This window comes from Hemibagrus wyckioides, linkage group LG19 (genome assembly GCF_019097595.1).
Source record: "Hemibagrus wyckioides isolate EC202008001 linkage group LG19, SWU_Hwy_1.0, whole genome shotgun sequence".
NCBI classification, from domain to species: Eukaryota; Metazoa; Chordata; class Actinopteri; order Siluriformes; family Bagridae; genus Hemibagrus; species Hemibagrus wyckioides.
In genome coordinates this window covers 16,687,501-16,701,642 of record NC_080728.1, presented here as the reverse complement: position 1 = coordinate 16,701,642, position 14,142 = coordinate 16,687,501, and the positions used below count along the sequence as shown (strand labels likewise).

At 36.8% G+C, this 14,142-nt stretch overlaps 1 protein-coding gene across 2 annotated transcripts in view; it reads right to left on the bottom strand.

Moving 5' to 3' along the window:
- Positions 1–7,806: 7,806 nt before the first annotated feature.
- Positions 7,807–14,142, bottom strand: part of scube1 (signal peptide, CUB domain, EGF-like 1) — an 82,466-nt gene continuing 76,130 nt past the window's right edge. For both annotated transcript variants that reach the window (XM_058417754.1, XM_058417753.1), the window contains 9 exons: positions 14,101–14,142; positions 13,648–13,851; positions 13,356–13,517; positions 12,908–13,075; positions 11,941–12,102; positions 11,063–11,260; positions 10,204–10,356; positions 9,887–9,966; positions 7,807–9,731 (listed from right to left, as the gene is read on the bottom strand). The exon at positions 14,101–14,142 is cut by the window's right edge and continues 117 nt beyond it. In XM_058417754.1, coding sequence (XP_058273737.1) covers positions 9,579–9,731; positions 9,887–9,966; positions 10,204–10,356; positions 11,063–11,260; positions 11,941–12,102; positions 12,908–13,075; positions 13,356–13,517; positions 13,648–13,851; positions 14,101–14,142 — 1,322 coding nt within the window. In that variant the 3' untranslated portion in view covers positions 7,807–9,578. The remainder of the gene's footprint in view (positions 9,732–9,886; positions 9,967–10,203; positions 10,357–11,062; positions 11,261–11,940; positions 12,103–12,907; positions 13,076–13,355; positions 13,518–13,647; positions 13,852–14,100) is intronic.

Genomic DNA, 14,142 nt, shown 5'->3' with positions numbered 1-14,142 from the left:
TGTCATGAAGTTAAAGCTATGCAGCTCGTCCAAGAAAACACAAGTTGCTCAGCCCTGAAGATGTTCCTTCCTGTGATGGAAAACTACAGCTCAGTGCAAAGTGCTGACACTGGAGACCAAAAAATGATAAATAAACATCAGCAGTGAGAAACATCAGCATGTATTAATTACTTCATCTTGTATCAATTACGCATACACAGGTCCTGGTGTTCCGTGTTACTATAGAAACAATAATGTATTGCAGATGAAGCTACTGTCAGAGCTGCGGCTCCAGAAAATGAATCAACACCCTCTGACCAATCAGAGTTGAGAATTTAACAGAGATGTGGTATCAGCTTCAGTATTCAATATAATCTGTAAATATAAGGGCAGTATAAATACAGTGGATTATTATTATTATTATTATTATTATTATTGTTGTTGTTGTTGCTGCTGTTTTCGCCGTTGTTATAATAATAATAATAATAATAATAATAATAATAATAATAATAATAATAATAATAATAATTATTATTATTATTATTATTATTATTATTATTATTATTATTATTATTATTATTATTATTATTGTTATTATTGTTGTTGTTGTTGTTCTTGTTGTTCTTGTTGTTGTTTATATTATTGTTCTTTTTGCCGCCATTGTTGTTATTGTTATTTTATTGTTCTTGTTGTTCTTGTTGTTCATTCTTCAAGATGTATAAGTATAGTGTAACACACCCACCCACACACACACACACACACACACTCAGCTTGGGATTTGTATGCTTTATTATTAAAATGAGTGTTTAACAAGTTTTTTCTTCTCTTCCACACACTTTTCGTCCCCAGTCGTGGAGCTGCATTGACTTTCCTGAATCATTCTCATCAACACAGCAGCACACCACTGAGAGCATAAACACATCCAGACCTTTGGAACAGTCTCATATGCATTTTTTTTTTCTTTGTAACACAATGAACAGACACACTCCTGTCTCTCTGCACCATAGCTCCATTCCTTCCTACAAGGTAAATATTAATTTTTGGATGAAAAAAGAAAAACATTTGTACATCATTTTAAAAAACTCTCCAGCAATAACGTTTCTCTCTAATCTGAAAGCCGTGTGTGTGTGTGTGTGTGTGTGTGTGCATGAACAACAGAATTAGATTCATCAGTAGAATATGGAGATGTTGTGTCTAGAGCAATGATTCTCATTTCCTGGTTTCTGGACTTACAGCCGTGTGTGTGGGGGGGGGCGACTGGTTTTTTAAAAAATCCATGCCTATAAGCTTCCAAAGGAATTCTAAACAAGTCTCACCGACTCCAATGGAAATTTCCTAATAAACATACTTGGGTGTGCTTCCCAAAATATACGCAAATAAGCAATTTAACCCACAGTGATAAAGTATTTAAATGACGCAGCCTGATGCAGAGCACTGTTACTGTTACTACAATGAAGTGGTCGATTTTTCCTGAAAAGGTGTTTTATTCCTTTATTTATTCCTATAGTTTTGTTTTAAATTAATTTCATTCTTACTTCATGACCTAATGAACCAGTATCAGGAATTATTTATTGATAGAATAAATGTGTAAGTCGCTCAGGATAAAGGCGTCTACCAAATACAATAAATATAAATATAAATGAATGTTCTGTTACTATAGAAACGATTCACACGTGCACTAATATGAACCAGTGCAATTTACTTACACTTGCACTAACTTATTTTTTTGTTTGTTAAAGAATAATGCACCATAATTTTTTATCCATGTATAGTCCTGAAGACTTTCAACAGAGTAAAACTTCAGACTGTTACAGACACTAAAAACTCCTAATATTAATAAATAAATTCTTGACTGTATCGATAATACATCTTTCTTTGTTAAATTACTCTTAAATCATCCACCATACAAGTGTCACACAAGCACTGGTCATTTCTGGCATGTGGCAGACTTCATTATCCAGAGCAACTTACATTTGTTTATGCAATTGAGGGTTAAGGGTCTAAAATATATATATACATTTTAATTTAGGAGAAATATTGTCAGCAGTTCACAAAAAATGAAACAAAACTGTTCATCTCACCAATACATGCCCCTGTAAGAAAAAAACATAAGAAACTGATTATTTTGCAGTGGTCTCTTATTATTTTTCCGGAGTTGTATATATATATATATACTATGTTAGGCTATAGTGTGTCATTTTTGGTTGGTAGGTTTGAGCTGTAGGATTTTTTATAATGTATAAAATGTGCCAAGGTTGAAAAACACTGCTCTAGATGTCCAAACAGCTGAGTCACTCACACTCACAGTCTTCCTCAGTTACTTAATCTAGAGCTGCCTTGTCTGTGTGCTATTTTTGCTATGATCTATTACTTCACCAGAGTTTTTAGACTGATAATATTCTTAGTCCATGACCTACTGGGCTAGTATCAGGACTTCATGGATAAAAGTGAAAGTTCTGTTACTATAACCTATATAACCTAATAAAATGAGCACATTAATATAAACCTATGATTCGCCTCACAGCTCTGAAACAACTACTGTCAGAGCTGCTGTTAGAGAAAATGAATTCAAATCAACACCTTCTAATAAATCAGAACTTTATCAGCATTGAGATGTGACGAAGATTAATGAATGAACACGGAAAACAGGTTACTCAGCTGCAGAAGAACAGTTTTTACACTCCAGGAACCGGGAATGAGTTGGATATTTCCCAGTAATGTGACAGGATTTTATAAACCAAATCCAACAAAACTGTAAATTGCAAAAACAAAAAATACAAAACAAGAAGGCAGGGCAATGATTTTTAAAAAAATGCACATAACTTGGCTTTGTGTTTACACATGTATTAATTCTTTTAGACAGACTGTCATGTTTTCTAATGATATGTTATTGCAGTAGGTATAAACACTGTTGCAAGACTTTTGTTTTTGTTTGTGTGTCTTTTGGATATAATATAATATAATATAATATAATATAATATAATATAATATAATATAATATAATATAATATAATATAATATAATATAATATAATATAATATAATATAATATAATATAATATAATATATAAATCAAGCAGACGAAAGCTTTCAGACACACACACACACACACACACAGATGTACACTGGGATCCAAAAGTCTGAGACTCTAAAGAAAAATCCATCTTTTCTAATTGAATACAAATTTCTTAATAGCTTGTAATGAAAAAAAAAAACCCTCTTGGAAATATTTACAGATTTTCTTTAATATTTTTCACACAAAGTATTTGGTTTGTCCCCCATTAGTTTTAACGTCTGCATACTGCACACGAGTTGGTATTTACGAGGACTGTGTGCTGCTGGTTAAAAACCTGATGATCCATTTTCAGATCAGATCCATCAGAGTGTCTGATCACATGCTTGAATGGAGATAAAGATAAAAGGTGAATGAATTGATTTAAAATGATTTTCAAAGTGCTATCAGACTTTCAGACCCCAGTTTATATTCATATTATATATTTAGATATAATCGTACTGTGTGTGAGTGTGTGTGGATTATGGATATGAGTATACTTTGAAATTAATTCTGAAATGAAAAGAAATTTAAAGCTCAAAGATTTTTTGTCTTCTACATAACACTAATGTGAAAAATCTATACTGCTTAATGTGTTAACTACCTACATTTACTACCAAATTTAAACTCAGTTTCTGGCCACGGATATCAGCATTTTTGTGAGATCTTAAAACCTTCATTGAAGATCTGTAAAATTTATTATACTGATTATATTCCTTCCCTATTATTAGTCGGATTATTTTCAGTGAAAGTGTCGTAAAAGGTGTTTCAATAGCAGTGTTATTAATATGGATGGACTGAGTGGATTGTGTAGATAACACTGCTATCTGACATCCACCTGAACTGCTTACCAGTTTAACTGTACAGATTGATTAATTTTTTTGGAAAAATATATTTCTTCATTCTGATAGCCATCACCAGTATAAGGCCAACTACCTGCTTCTGAATCACTTTTAGCCGCGAGTGTAACTTACGTCAAGTGCAGCACACAGTAGATGATTTTATCTGCATTTCAGACCACAGTAAAGCCAGCCATAGTAAAAACCAGAGTCCAAGTACAGTGAAACTTCGCCATATGAATTTAATTTGTTCTGGAGGCGAGTTCTTAAGGCGAAAATTTGTATCGTGAAACAAATTTTTCCATAAGAAATAATGTAAATGCAGATAATTCGTTCCAGCCACCCAAACATATCACCAATATGACCAAAACAAGGCATATGTGAACTGTATGGCTGCTTACAAAGAACTGACCCAAGACAAGCATTCCATGTCAAGGCTCCTCACAGGAAGTCATGCCACCAAGCTTGGGCTAAAAATACACTATATTGCCAAAAGTATTCGCTCACCTGCCTTGACTCGCATATGAACTTAAGTGACATCCCATTCCTAATCCATAGGGTTCAATATGACGTCGGTCCACCCTTTGCAGCTATAACAGCTTCAACTCTTCTGGGAAGGCTGTCCACAAGGTTTAGGAGTGTGTTTATGGGAATTTTTGACCATTCTTCCAGAAGCGCATTTGTGAGGTCACACACTGATGTTGGACGAGAAGGCCTGGCTCGCAGTCTCCGCTCTAATTCATCCCAAAGGTGTTCTATCGGGTTGAGGTCAGGACTCTGTGCAGGCCAGTCAAGTTCATCCACACCAGACTCTGTCATCCAAGATGACAGAGGAAGGGGCCAGCTCCAAACTGTTCCCACAAAGTTGGGAGCATGGAATTGTCCAAAATGTCTTGGTATGCTGAAGCATTCAGAGTTCCTTTCACTGGAACTAAGGGGCCAAGCCCAGCTCCTGAAAAACAACCCCACACCATAATCCCCCCTCCACCAAACTTTACACTTGGCACAATGCAGTCAGACAAGTACCGTTCTCCTGGCAACCGCCAAACCCAGACTCGTCCATCAGATTGCCAGATGGAGAAGCGCGATTCATCACTCCAGAGAACGCGTCTCCACTGCTCTAGAGTCCAGTGGCGGCGTGCTTTACACCACTGCATCCGACGCTTTGCATTGCACTTGGTGATGTATGGCTTGGATGCAGCTGCTCGGCCATGGAAACCCATTCCATGAAGCTCTCTGCGCACTGTTCTTGAGCTAATCTGAAGGCCACATGAAGTTTGGAGGTCTGTAGCGATTGACTCTGCAGAAAGTTGGCGACCTCTTCACACTATGCACCTCAGCATCCGCTGACCCCGCTCCGTCAGTTTACGTGGCCTACCACTTGGTGGCTGAGTTGCTGTCGTTCCCAAACACTTCCACGTTCTTATAATACAGCTGACAGTTGACTGTGGAATATTTAGGAGCGAGGAAATTTCACGACTGGATTTGTTGCACAGGTGGCATCCTATCACAGTTCCACGCTGGAATTCACTGAGCTCCTGAGAGCGACCCATTCTTTCACAAATGTGTGTAAAAACAGTCTGCATGCCTAGGTGCTTGATTTTATACACCTGTGACCATGGAAGTGATTGGAACACCTGATTCTGATTATTTGGATGGGTGAGCAAATACTTTTGGCAATATTGTGTAGATCAGACCACCCACTCCACCAATCTGTCAACAAAAAAATACACGAAAAATCACCTAGCTTTTGAACACATGATGAAGGCAATGTTGGAATCGTGGGTTGAATCTTTCCAAACAGCTTTCACTCACCAAACAAACTGTAAAATTCATAAATTTGTAAACGGTTGGCTTTGCTTGGCTTTTCAAGTTTCGAACGGCTCCTGAACGTACACACAACTTACACTGGCATTCGGTTTGGTTTGTTCATATGCCGAAAATGCTTCATATGCCGATGCAAATTTCTTTTTGAGGAAAATCTGTAAGGAAGGGCATTCGTATGCTGAGGTTCCACTGTATACACAGTGGTTTATGGTAACTACCATTATAAGAATCAGAAAAAACAATGCTACTCATCCGTTTTAGTGCAGCACAGTTTAGAGATGTGTCCTTGTGGTCACCGTACTATAGATTTTCACACAGGTTATATGTTATATGAAATTAGGCTGCAGGTTGAATTTAGCCCCCAGGCCTTGTGTGGTATAAGTGGTGTTAAGTGGCGTTAAATGGTGTAAGCCTTTGCCTAGGGGCCCTGAACCACCAGGGGGCTCCATAATTTTACTCCATAAGTAAAAAATCACTTTTACTATCACCTGGTGAAAGGGAGACCCCTTATGGTGTAAAAATGACATTTTGCCATTTGCATACAATTTAGTATCTAAAGTAATTAATGTCAGAAGATCTGAAAGGGTTGTGCAAAAAAAAATCAGAAGAGAAAATTTCTAAAAAAAAACACACTAGTATTTAATTAGATTTAGTCCATTTGTCCCTTTTTCTATTCTTCTGCTTGAAAAAGCTTGCATTCAACCAGCTAGTGAAGTAACATCTGTAGTAAGTGTTAGGCTAACCATGTTAAGTGTTTTTGACTGTGACAGCAGCAGCTGGGTTTGTGGGCCTCTGAGTAAGATGTCACTTAGAGCCTCCAAATGTTCAGAATTAACAACTAAGACTAGATTAATTTTTCAGTATTCCACCCAACCATTATGAGGAGAAAGCTTTGTATTCCCTCATGATTTATCTAAAATACGACATGTTGTGTGGCCTGATTGGACATGTGGTAGAAAAGCTCTTGATATATGTATTTATGTGCTTTTTTCAGAAATTTTTTAAAAGCATTCTGCAGTGACTAAATGCCAGTATTAGAGAGACTTTCATTCTAAATCTGATTTCACTTGTTCTTTTTGGTCTTTCCAGTGTGCCTGTTAGACTGGGATGGAAATCTGCACCTATACTGGCTCTTTGTGAACAAAGCTGTAGAGCTTGAGATCCCATCAGAAGGCTTTCTGAAAAAAATTCTTTTACTGGGACTTGGATTTGGACAAGAGTGACCAGATCACTGACTGTCTATGTAGATCAGAACTGCACTAGGCAATCACAAGCATCTGTTAGCTCACATTAGTGCTGTCCACCAAGCTAGTTCAGCTGTATTAAATGTTAGATGAAGGATAAATAGCCCAATCACCATAGCCTACATTTCATATTTAGCTGTGAAGTAAGTGTCACATTGCATAATGTCGCAAAAACTCTCTCTGACCCTCTCTGCTCCGCGGGGTGCTTCATCATAGCTGCCCCTGCACTCTGACCCCAACTTCCTCAGCTGGGATACGCAAAGAAAATAATTACACTGTGCTGTAATGTATGTGCGCTGATAGTAAAGGCTTCTTCATCGGATAATAAAGGCTTCTTCTAATAATTTGTTCCTATTTTTGTGTTGTTAATAAACCTCCTGCATCCAATATCCAAGCATCTGCTTGTGACAGCTAGCTTTCTGTGACTGTTGATTTTTATCCAAGTTTATACAGGTGAATGCTCAGAGTTTGCTCAGGGAATTAAAAAAAAAGAAAAATTATTTTGGATGTTGAGCATCATTGCTCTCCTCCAAGCATGTTCAGCTCTTCAGGTGTTTCTCAGTCCTGGTCCTGAGCTACAGCTGAAATGAATTTTGTTGTTTTTTGTTGTTGTTGCACCAATCTCAACTGATTCAATATTCACTAAATACCAAGCCTGTACCTGGGGAATGAGAGGAGGGAAAATACCAGAATTCAAAATTCGCTTAAAGGAGCTACTGCGCTAGCAGCATTGAGAAACACTGCTCAATCCTCTCAGCTTAAATAAGCAGGGTTTTTTAAAAAAGATGTGATATCTTTCGAAGGTTTCAGTCTTCCAGGTGAACAGCATTCAAAGTAGCAGAAATTGGGAACAAACTGAGAGAAACTAGGGTAAAAATCCATGTATTGCATGTAGAGAACAGTGTTACAACTCAAGAGTCTATGTCTTTAAACACATTTATAATCTGCCCAAATTCAAGGATGAACATGACGTGTAAGAATCCCACTGACCGTACGGATAGAACCTGACACACACATACAGAGCCATTTTATACAAAATATTCACCAGTTAGCAGAAAATAATCTTCTCTTATTCAACCAAAAAAAGCCACATGTCCTCCCACATGATACATTCATAAAGTTAAAACTAACATTCCTTAAACTGAACACTTCATATGCCACTGAAATCGATGGGTTATGACTCCAAGCACTGTAAATGTTATGTGTAAAAATGAGAGCTGGTTTGTGCTTCCTGCCATGCGCACAGCACGCAAATGTTATTAATAGGCATTTACTATAGATATAGATTGATGTCCAATTCATATATCAAACCCTTTAAAGTCCCAGAATTGCACTGCATTCATTCTAAAAGCTATACACTTTAATCGCTGACGTAAAAAACAAGGCTTAAAGGAAAATAATCACTAACAGAGTGGTGTGATGTGACCTGGTGTGAAGCAGCGTTACTGTTACATTCTGAAAGTTGATCATTTTCAAATAACAGCATGCGTTTTTTCTTCTTATACCACAGCAAAAGGCCAACACTAAAAGATTTTTGGTTAAAAAGACCTATACGTTGTATTATTTATCTATTGATAATGACAATTAATGTTTATAAAGCAAGTCAGTCCCAGTGCTCGAGTCTGGAGCTTGAATCACTGCAATGTCACGATTCCGCATACTTTAAGAGTAATAATTAAACAGAATAATAAGCTGGGACTTTAAGGGGTTAATTTTTTGGCATTTAGAAGAGGTGTGACTTGTATTTTTAATCCCATTTCAGCCAACAGAAAGGAGAAAAATCAGGACAACCAAATGTAAAACATTTCTATACAACACAAAAAAAAGTAACATAATTTTCTCTAAAGTTTACAATATAAAATTCAAGTGCAATTAAAGTTCCAAATATTAGTTACAAAACAAAAGTGTAACTCTATAGTAACCCAATGTTACCAGCAGGTAGTCTTTATCTTGTTATAGATGCTTTTTAATCAGCTATTTCTCTTCGCTTCAAAACACTGATGTTCACCTTTAGTCCATTTCATAGCCTAATTCCAAACTCCATACTGAAATGATTTTGTTTTTGGAAAAATAATAAAAATAATAATAAAAAAAATAAGTGCACACCAGTCATTTTTAAACGCAATCTTGTGCATGTCTGGGGCATGAACTAATTTTTTTCATACTAACAATATATCTCTATGTGTGTATGAATGTACGCCTGCAGGGCACAGGTGTAGCACACATACGCATATACATGCATACGTACATACATATACAAATATATAGATATTAAACATCCGGAAAAATTGGGTCTCTGCAAGTTGTAGCACATATAAATATTCCAAAGCATTTTCTTAAAAAAATCCCAAAGCAAAATATAAACAATGGAACAACAATTAAAAAAAAATCTTATAAAGTAAAACAGAAAAGTGGGACTCCAGAGAAGAGGTAGGAAGAAGACCAGACCTCCACTTTGTGTCGCAGTGAGGCATTCTGGGATTTAGCTAGCGACTGGAAACACTCCAGACGGATGCGGACAGAGAAGAGCAGCCGAGTGACGAGGGAACAGAGGCGTGTGGAAGGAGACAAGAAGAAGAAGAAGAGGAGGAGGAGGAGAAGGAAGAGTTGGGGAAGGAAAGAGCAGCGCTGCAGGTTTCTATTTGTAAGGCCGTAGAAACCTGGTGACTTTGGAGCGTAGCAGCTTGATGAAGGAGCGCGGGAACATCTCTTTGGACTCCTGAACTGTGTATTTGAAATAGTTATGCGGGTGAGCCAGGACGTCAAACAGAGCCTTAATCAGCTTCTTATCCTGAAAAGGTCAGATTCAGATGTGAGGTAATTATTAAGAACTTTTTGTGACTTCCTATAAAATTCTATCGTTTAAACACAAAATAATTGTTAATCTGTCTATTATGTTATTGTCAAAAACTGCAGGCTGATAGCTGAAGAAATAAAAGTTCTCACTTTTAGTATCTCCTGGTGATTCTCTGAAGCGTAGAGTCGACCGTCTCGGACGATGTCCTCGATGAGCTGCTGGTAATCCTCTGCCCCACACACAAAACAATAACATGTTATAAATCTGCTTACATATTATTTATTACAAATATCAAAAAAAAAATGCTAAATGATATGTAATGTCCTTAGCCTAAATAAATTTTCCCTAAATCTTTTAATAATAGTCAGGGTTATATTATATATTATTAAACTATATTATAAAATATTAAACATAAACGTCTGTTTGATAGTAACAGTGATATTAAAGCTGTGGAGAGAAGTCTGACCATCGTAGGTGACATAGGGAACTTGAAAGCCTTTGCCGCTGTTGCCCTCGTTGGACTTGAACTGGATCCAGAGTTTGCGAGAGCGCGAGGTGAACGCGATGGGCCTCTCGTACGTCTGACACGTCTCATAGGTGGTTATGGATGTGGGCTGAGCTGAGGAAAAAGAACCAGGAGGTGAGAGAGTTACTGAATAGCGATCACTGACACAGCTGACTGTATAGATAACAAAATAATTAACAAATTCTACATAAAGTAAATAAATACTAAACAAAAATAACAAATGTTAAATAATTGAAATATGGCACAATAATAAATAAAAAATAACGTAAATATATACAGTAAATAATAATAAATAAATACAAATAATAATAACAACAAATACCAAATAACATAAATACATACTAAATAAATATTACATATTTAATACTAAATAATAGTAAATACTAAATTACAAATGATTTAATAATAAATACTAAATATCATAAATACTACGTAAACCTTTATGACAAATGACATGAACCTACATAAAATTTACGAACTCATATTCCAGCAGTTCTCAGCTTAACCATCTGTGTGAATATTAGAGTTCATTTGACATATCATCTGCTATAAAGTTGACATAAGAATATTATGACACTGTTATGCCTGGTTTCTAACTTACATCTGGTTTGTCAGTCACATCATAGTGATAATTAGATGTTGAATGCCAAGTGTGGCTTGTAATATGATATAATTCTAAACAAAGCCTTTATAAACGCTTATGTAAGTTTACTAAGTAAAGTATTTTAATGCAGGGCTTATAAACTCTGCCTTTAAATAAAGATTTACAACTTAGATAGAAGTCAAGTACTAAACATACAGCTTTTCCTCATGACCAGCACGTCCCCACACTCATCCTCGATAGGAAGGAAGATCTCGGGCACCACAATGAGGATCCGCCTCTTGTTGGGAGGGTTGATGGTCCACACACAGTCCACGTTGGATGGATAATCTCCAGGATAGTTAGGGGACTCGATATAGCCCATAAACTCTCCCAGCTCACCCCCACACATTTGATCTGCAGTGAGGAAACCAGTCTAGTCATGTACATGCAGCATGTAAAGCAGATATAACATCCAGAATGGTCTAAAATTATTAGCACCCTTCAATCCAATACAGAAAAATGATTATAAAAAATAAACCTTTGGAGAAACAATGCACATTGTCCATAACAAAAACATTTTTGTAGGAACAAAATTTTATTATAGTATTTTATTAGTCATTTTTAGTACTGACATCTTCAAAAGTTTAAAATAAAAGCAAATTGTCACCCTCTAGAGTCTCTAGAAACTTTGCTTTCTTTATTATTTAACTAAGGTGTACAGTAAATAAAATCCTATACACATAAAAGCCTTGTGCATTTGTTCACCACAAACAAAATATACTCCAACAAAATACCTTCATACACAATCAACCATTAACACATTCAAAGGAAATGTAATTGTGCAGAAGCTGATCGTTTTAAAACCAATAAATAAACAAAAATAAACTGCACCTATACTTTAAATGTACAACTTCACTATAGGTTCAAGCTCAAAATCAGTGCATGTAGAATTCAACTATCTGTTCATTTCTGCTAATCAAGGGTGCCAAAACTTCTGAAGCGTACAGTACCATGCACATATTTCAGCTACTTCCTTGACTATCCTTATGCCATTTTTGTCTATGTTTTTTTCTTTTTTAAACAGATTGCCTTACTCTTGCACTGTGTGACGTTTGTAGCTCCATCGAAGTCAGTGGTTGTGTTTCCGGGACATGTGACACAGTAATTCTGCCCAAATTCAGACTGATAAGTACCAACAGGACACCGGATACATCGGTGAGTGCTGGAGTTGTAGTAGTGTCCTGAAGCACAGTGCACTATTCCCACACACACACACACACAACAAAAACTGATCAATAGACAGACACAGGGTAAAGCAGTATTTCTCTCTTTCTATCTGTCATATATGACATAAAAGAAGTGTAAAAGACTATAAAAAGGAGGATTCGGACAGCTAATGGTGATCTGTATAATGAAGAACTAATTGCTTCATGTAATTACAAAAATAAGAACTCTTGAGGTGGTAACAATAACTCTGCTCTGCACTGGGCTGTACTTGATTAATTTCCTGTAATAACATGAGCTGGTAATAACATGCCCCTTCCTAAAATAACATACATTTTATTCCTTACTTACTCACACTGAGGCATTTTTTCCAGCAGCAGTTTTACCGTTTATATATTTTCTTACATGTACAATAACATTTTACGATCCTTGCTTTGGTCAGCCTCAAAGAGCCTGAGCTTTTAAAGTGGTTTTTGAAAATCAGCCATTTAGAAAGATTGGATGTAATTATGGGTGTAAATAAAAATTGATTTATATCAGATAATAATAATGTCTGGGGCAGTGTCTGGGCCTCTCAAGAAATGATCAAGAAATAACACTGTCATGTTAACAAAGAAAGCATAATATGCTGAAAACTCCCTCATGGTGGAAAGTGAATCTTACTGGATTGGACCTGAATTGATTCAATGCTGAAGTGAATCAGTAGCAAAATGACATGTTTTGAATTGTTACTTGTGTATGTGTAAGTGTATGGAGATGTGTATTATAGTCTGAAAGCGGATGATTCGCATCCAGAATGTGAAACATATTGTAAAAAAGCTGTGTTTATTGTGTTACCTTTGGCTTCACAGTCTCTAAAAGAGGTGCTTCCGATGTGTTTGGTCATGATTCCTCCTCCACATGGGAAGCAGAGCACACGCCCACGCTCCGGTTGGAAAGTGCCGAGCGGACACTGCTGGCACGGCTGGAAACCATCGGTAGAGAAATGACCAGCTGGACACAGACCTATAACCACAAAATGATGTATGATAATGAGCACCATATTCCCCATAAGAGAAGAGAATTAACACAAAAAAAAGGAAAAGTGGTCAGTGGTTTAGTTTAAAAACTGCCATGTGTTCCAGACCATTTTTTTCTGAAAAGCCTCCACATTTACATGTTAATACCTGAGATGAAGTTATTGACCTTGAATAATCAGTGGTATTGATTGCCATATCAATCAATCCCTATAATCAATGTATTAGCATTACAATGGTGCTCATTGATTTCACACACACACACGCACCTCCACACTCAGATACATTCTTGGCCCCTGTAATGCTCTGGGATTCAGCAACAGGACATGGCTCACAGGACAACTGCCCCTCCATGTCCTGATAGGTTCCAGGTGGACACTGGACACACCTGTCCTGTTCGCCGCTGTAGAAGGTCCCTACACCACAGCTGACTGAGAGACACACAATAAGTCTTAAGATCCAGAAACAAGCAGGATATCTGTCAATCATTTTACTTAAGACACTTTAGAAAGCATTTTAGTTCTTAAAAACAAGTTGGCTCTGATTTCTGAGAATGCCTACCGCACTTTCCCTTGATGAGGACCTGACCCGTGCTACAGCTCTCATCTATCTCTGGTGGACGTACGGCACGCTGCGCCACCTCATACGCTGAGCCCGAGAACTGGATATAGAACTGTTGCTTAATGATGGACTTCCTCAGGGTGCGCAGTGTGTTCTGCAGCCTCTGCTTCGTCTTCTCTCGCACGCAGTCAACATTACACGTTTCTGCCATAAAGAGCAATTTCACTTTAGGGTTTTAATTTCATGCAGGTGCACATTATTTTATATGGGACAAATAAGAACAAACAGGTCCTCTAAATGAGAATAATGCATATCTTAACCACACCCATTTTTAAAAAAAAATTAATTACAGGTTGCCACATAGCTACAAAATTACCATCATAATGCTGTGATCTAATGTTTTAATTAAGAAATAACAAATATCTGATGAAAGGTAATAGTGAACACACACACCTGAGGCCTCCTCTTCCTTCATTTCCATCTCGAACTCAGCAG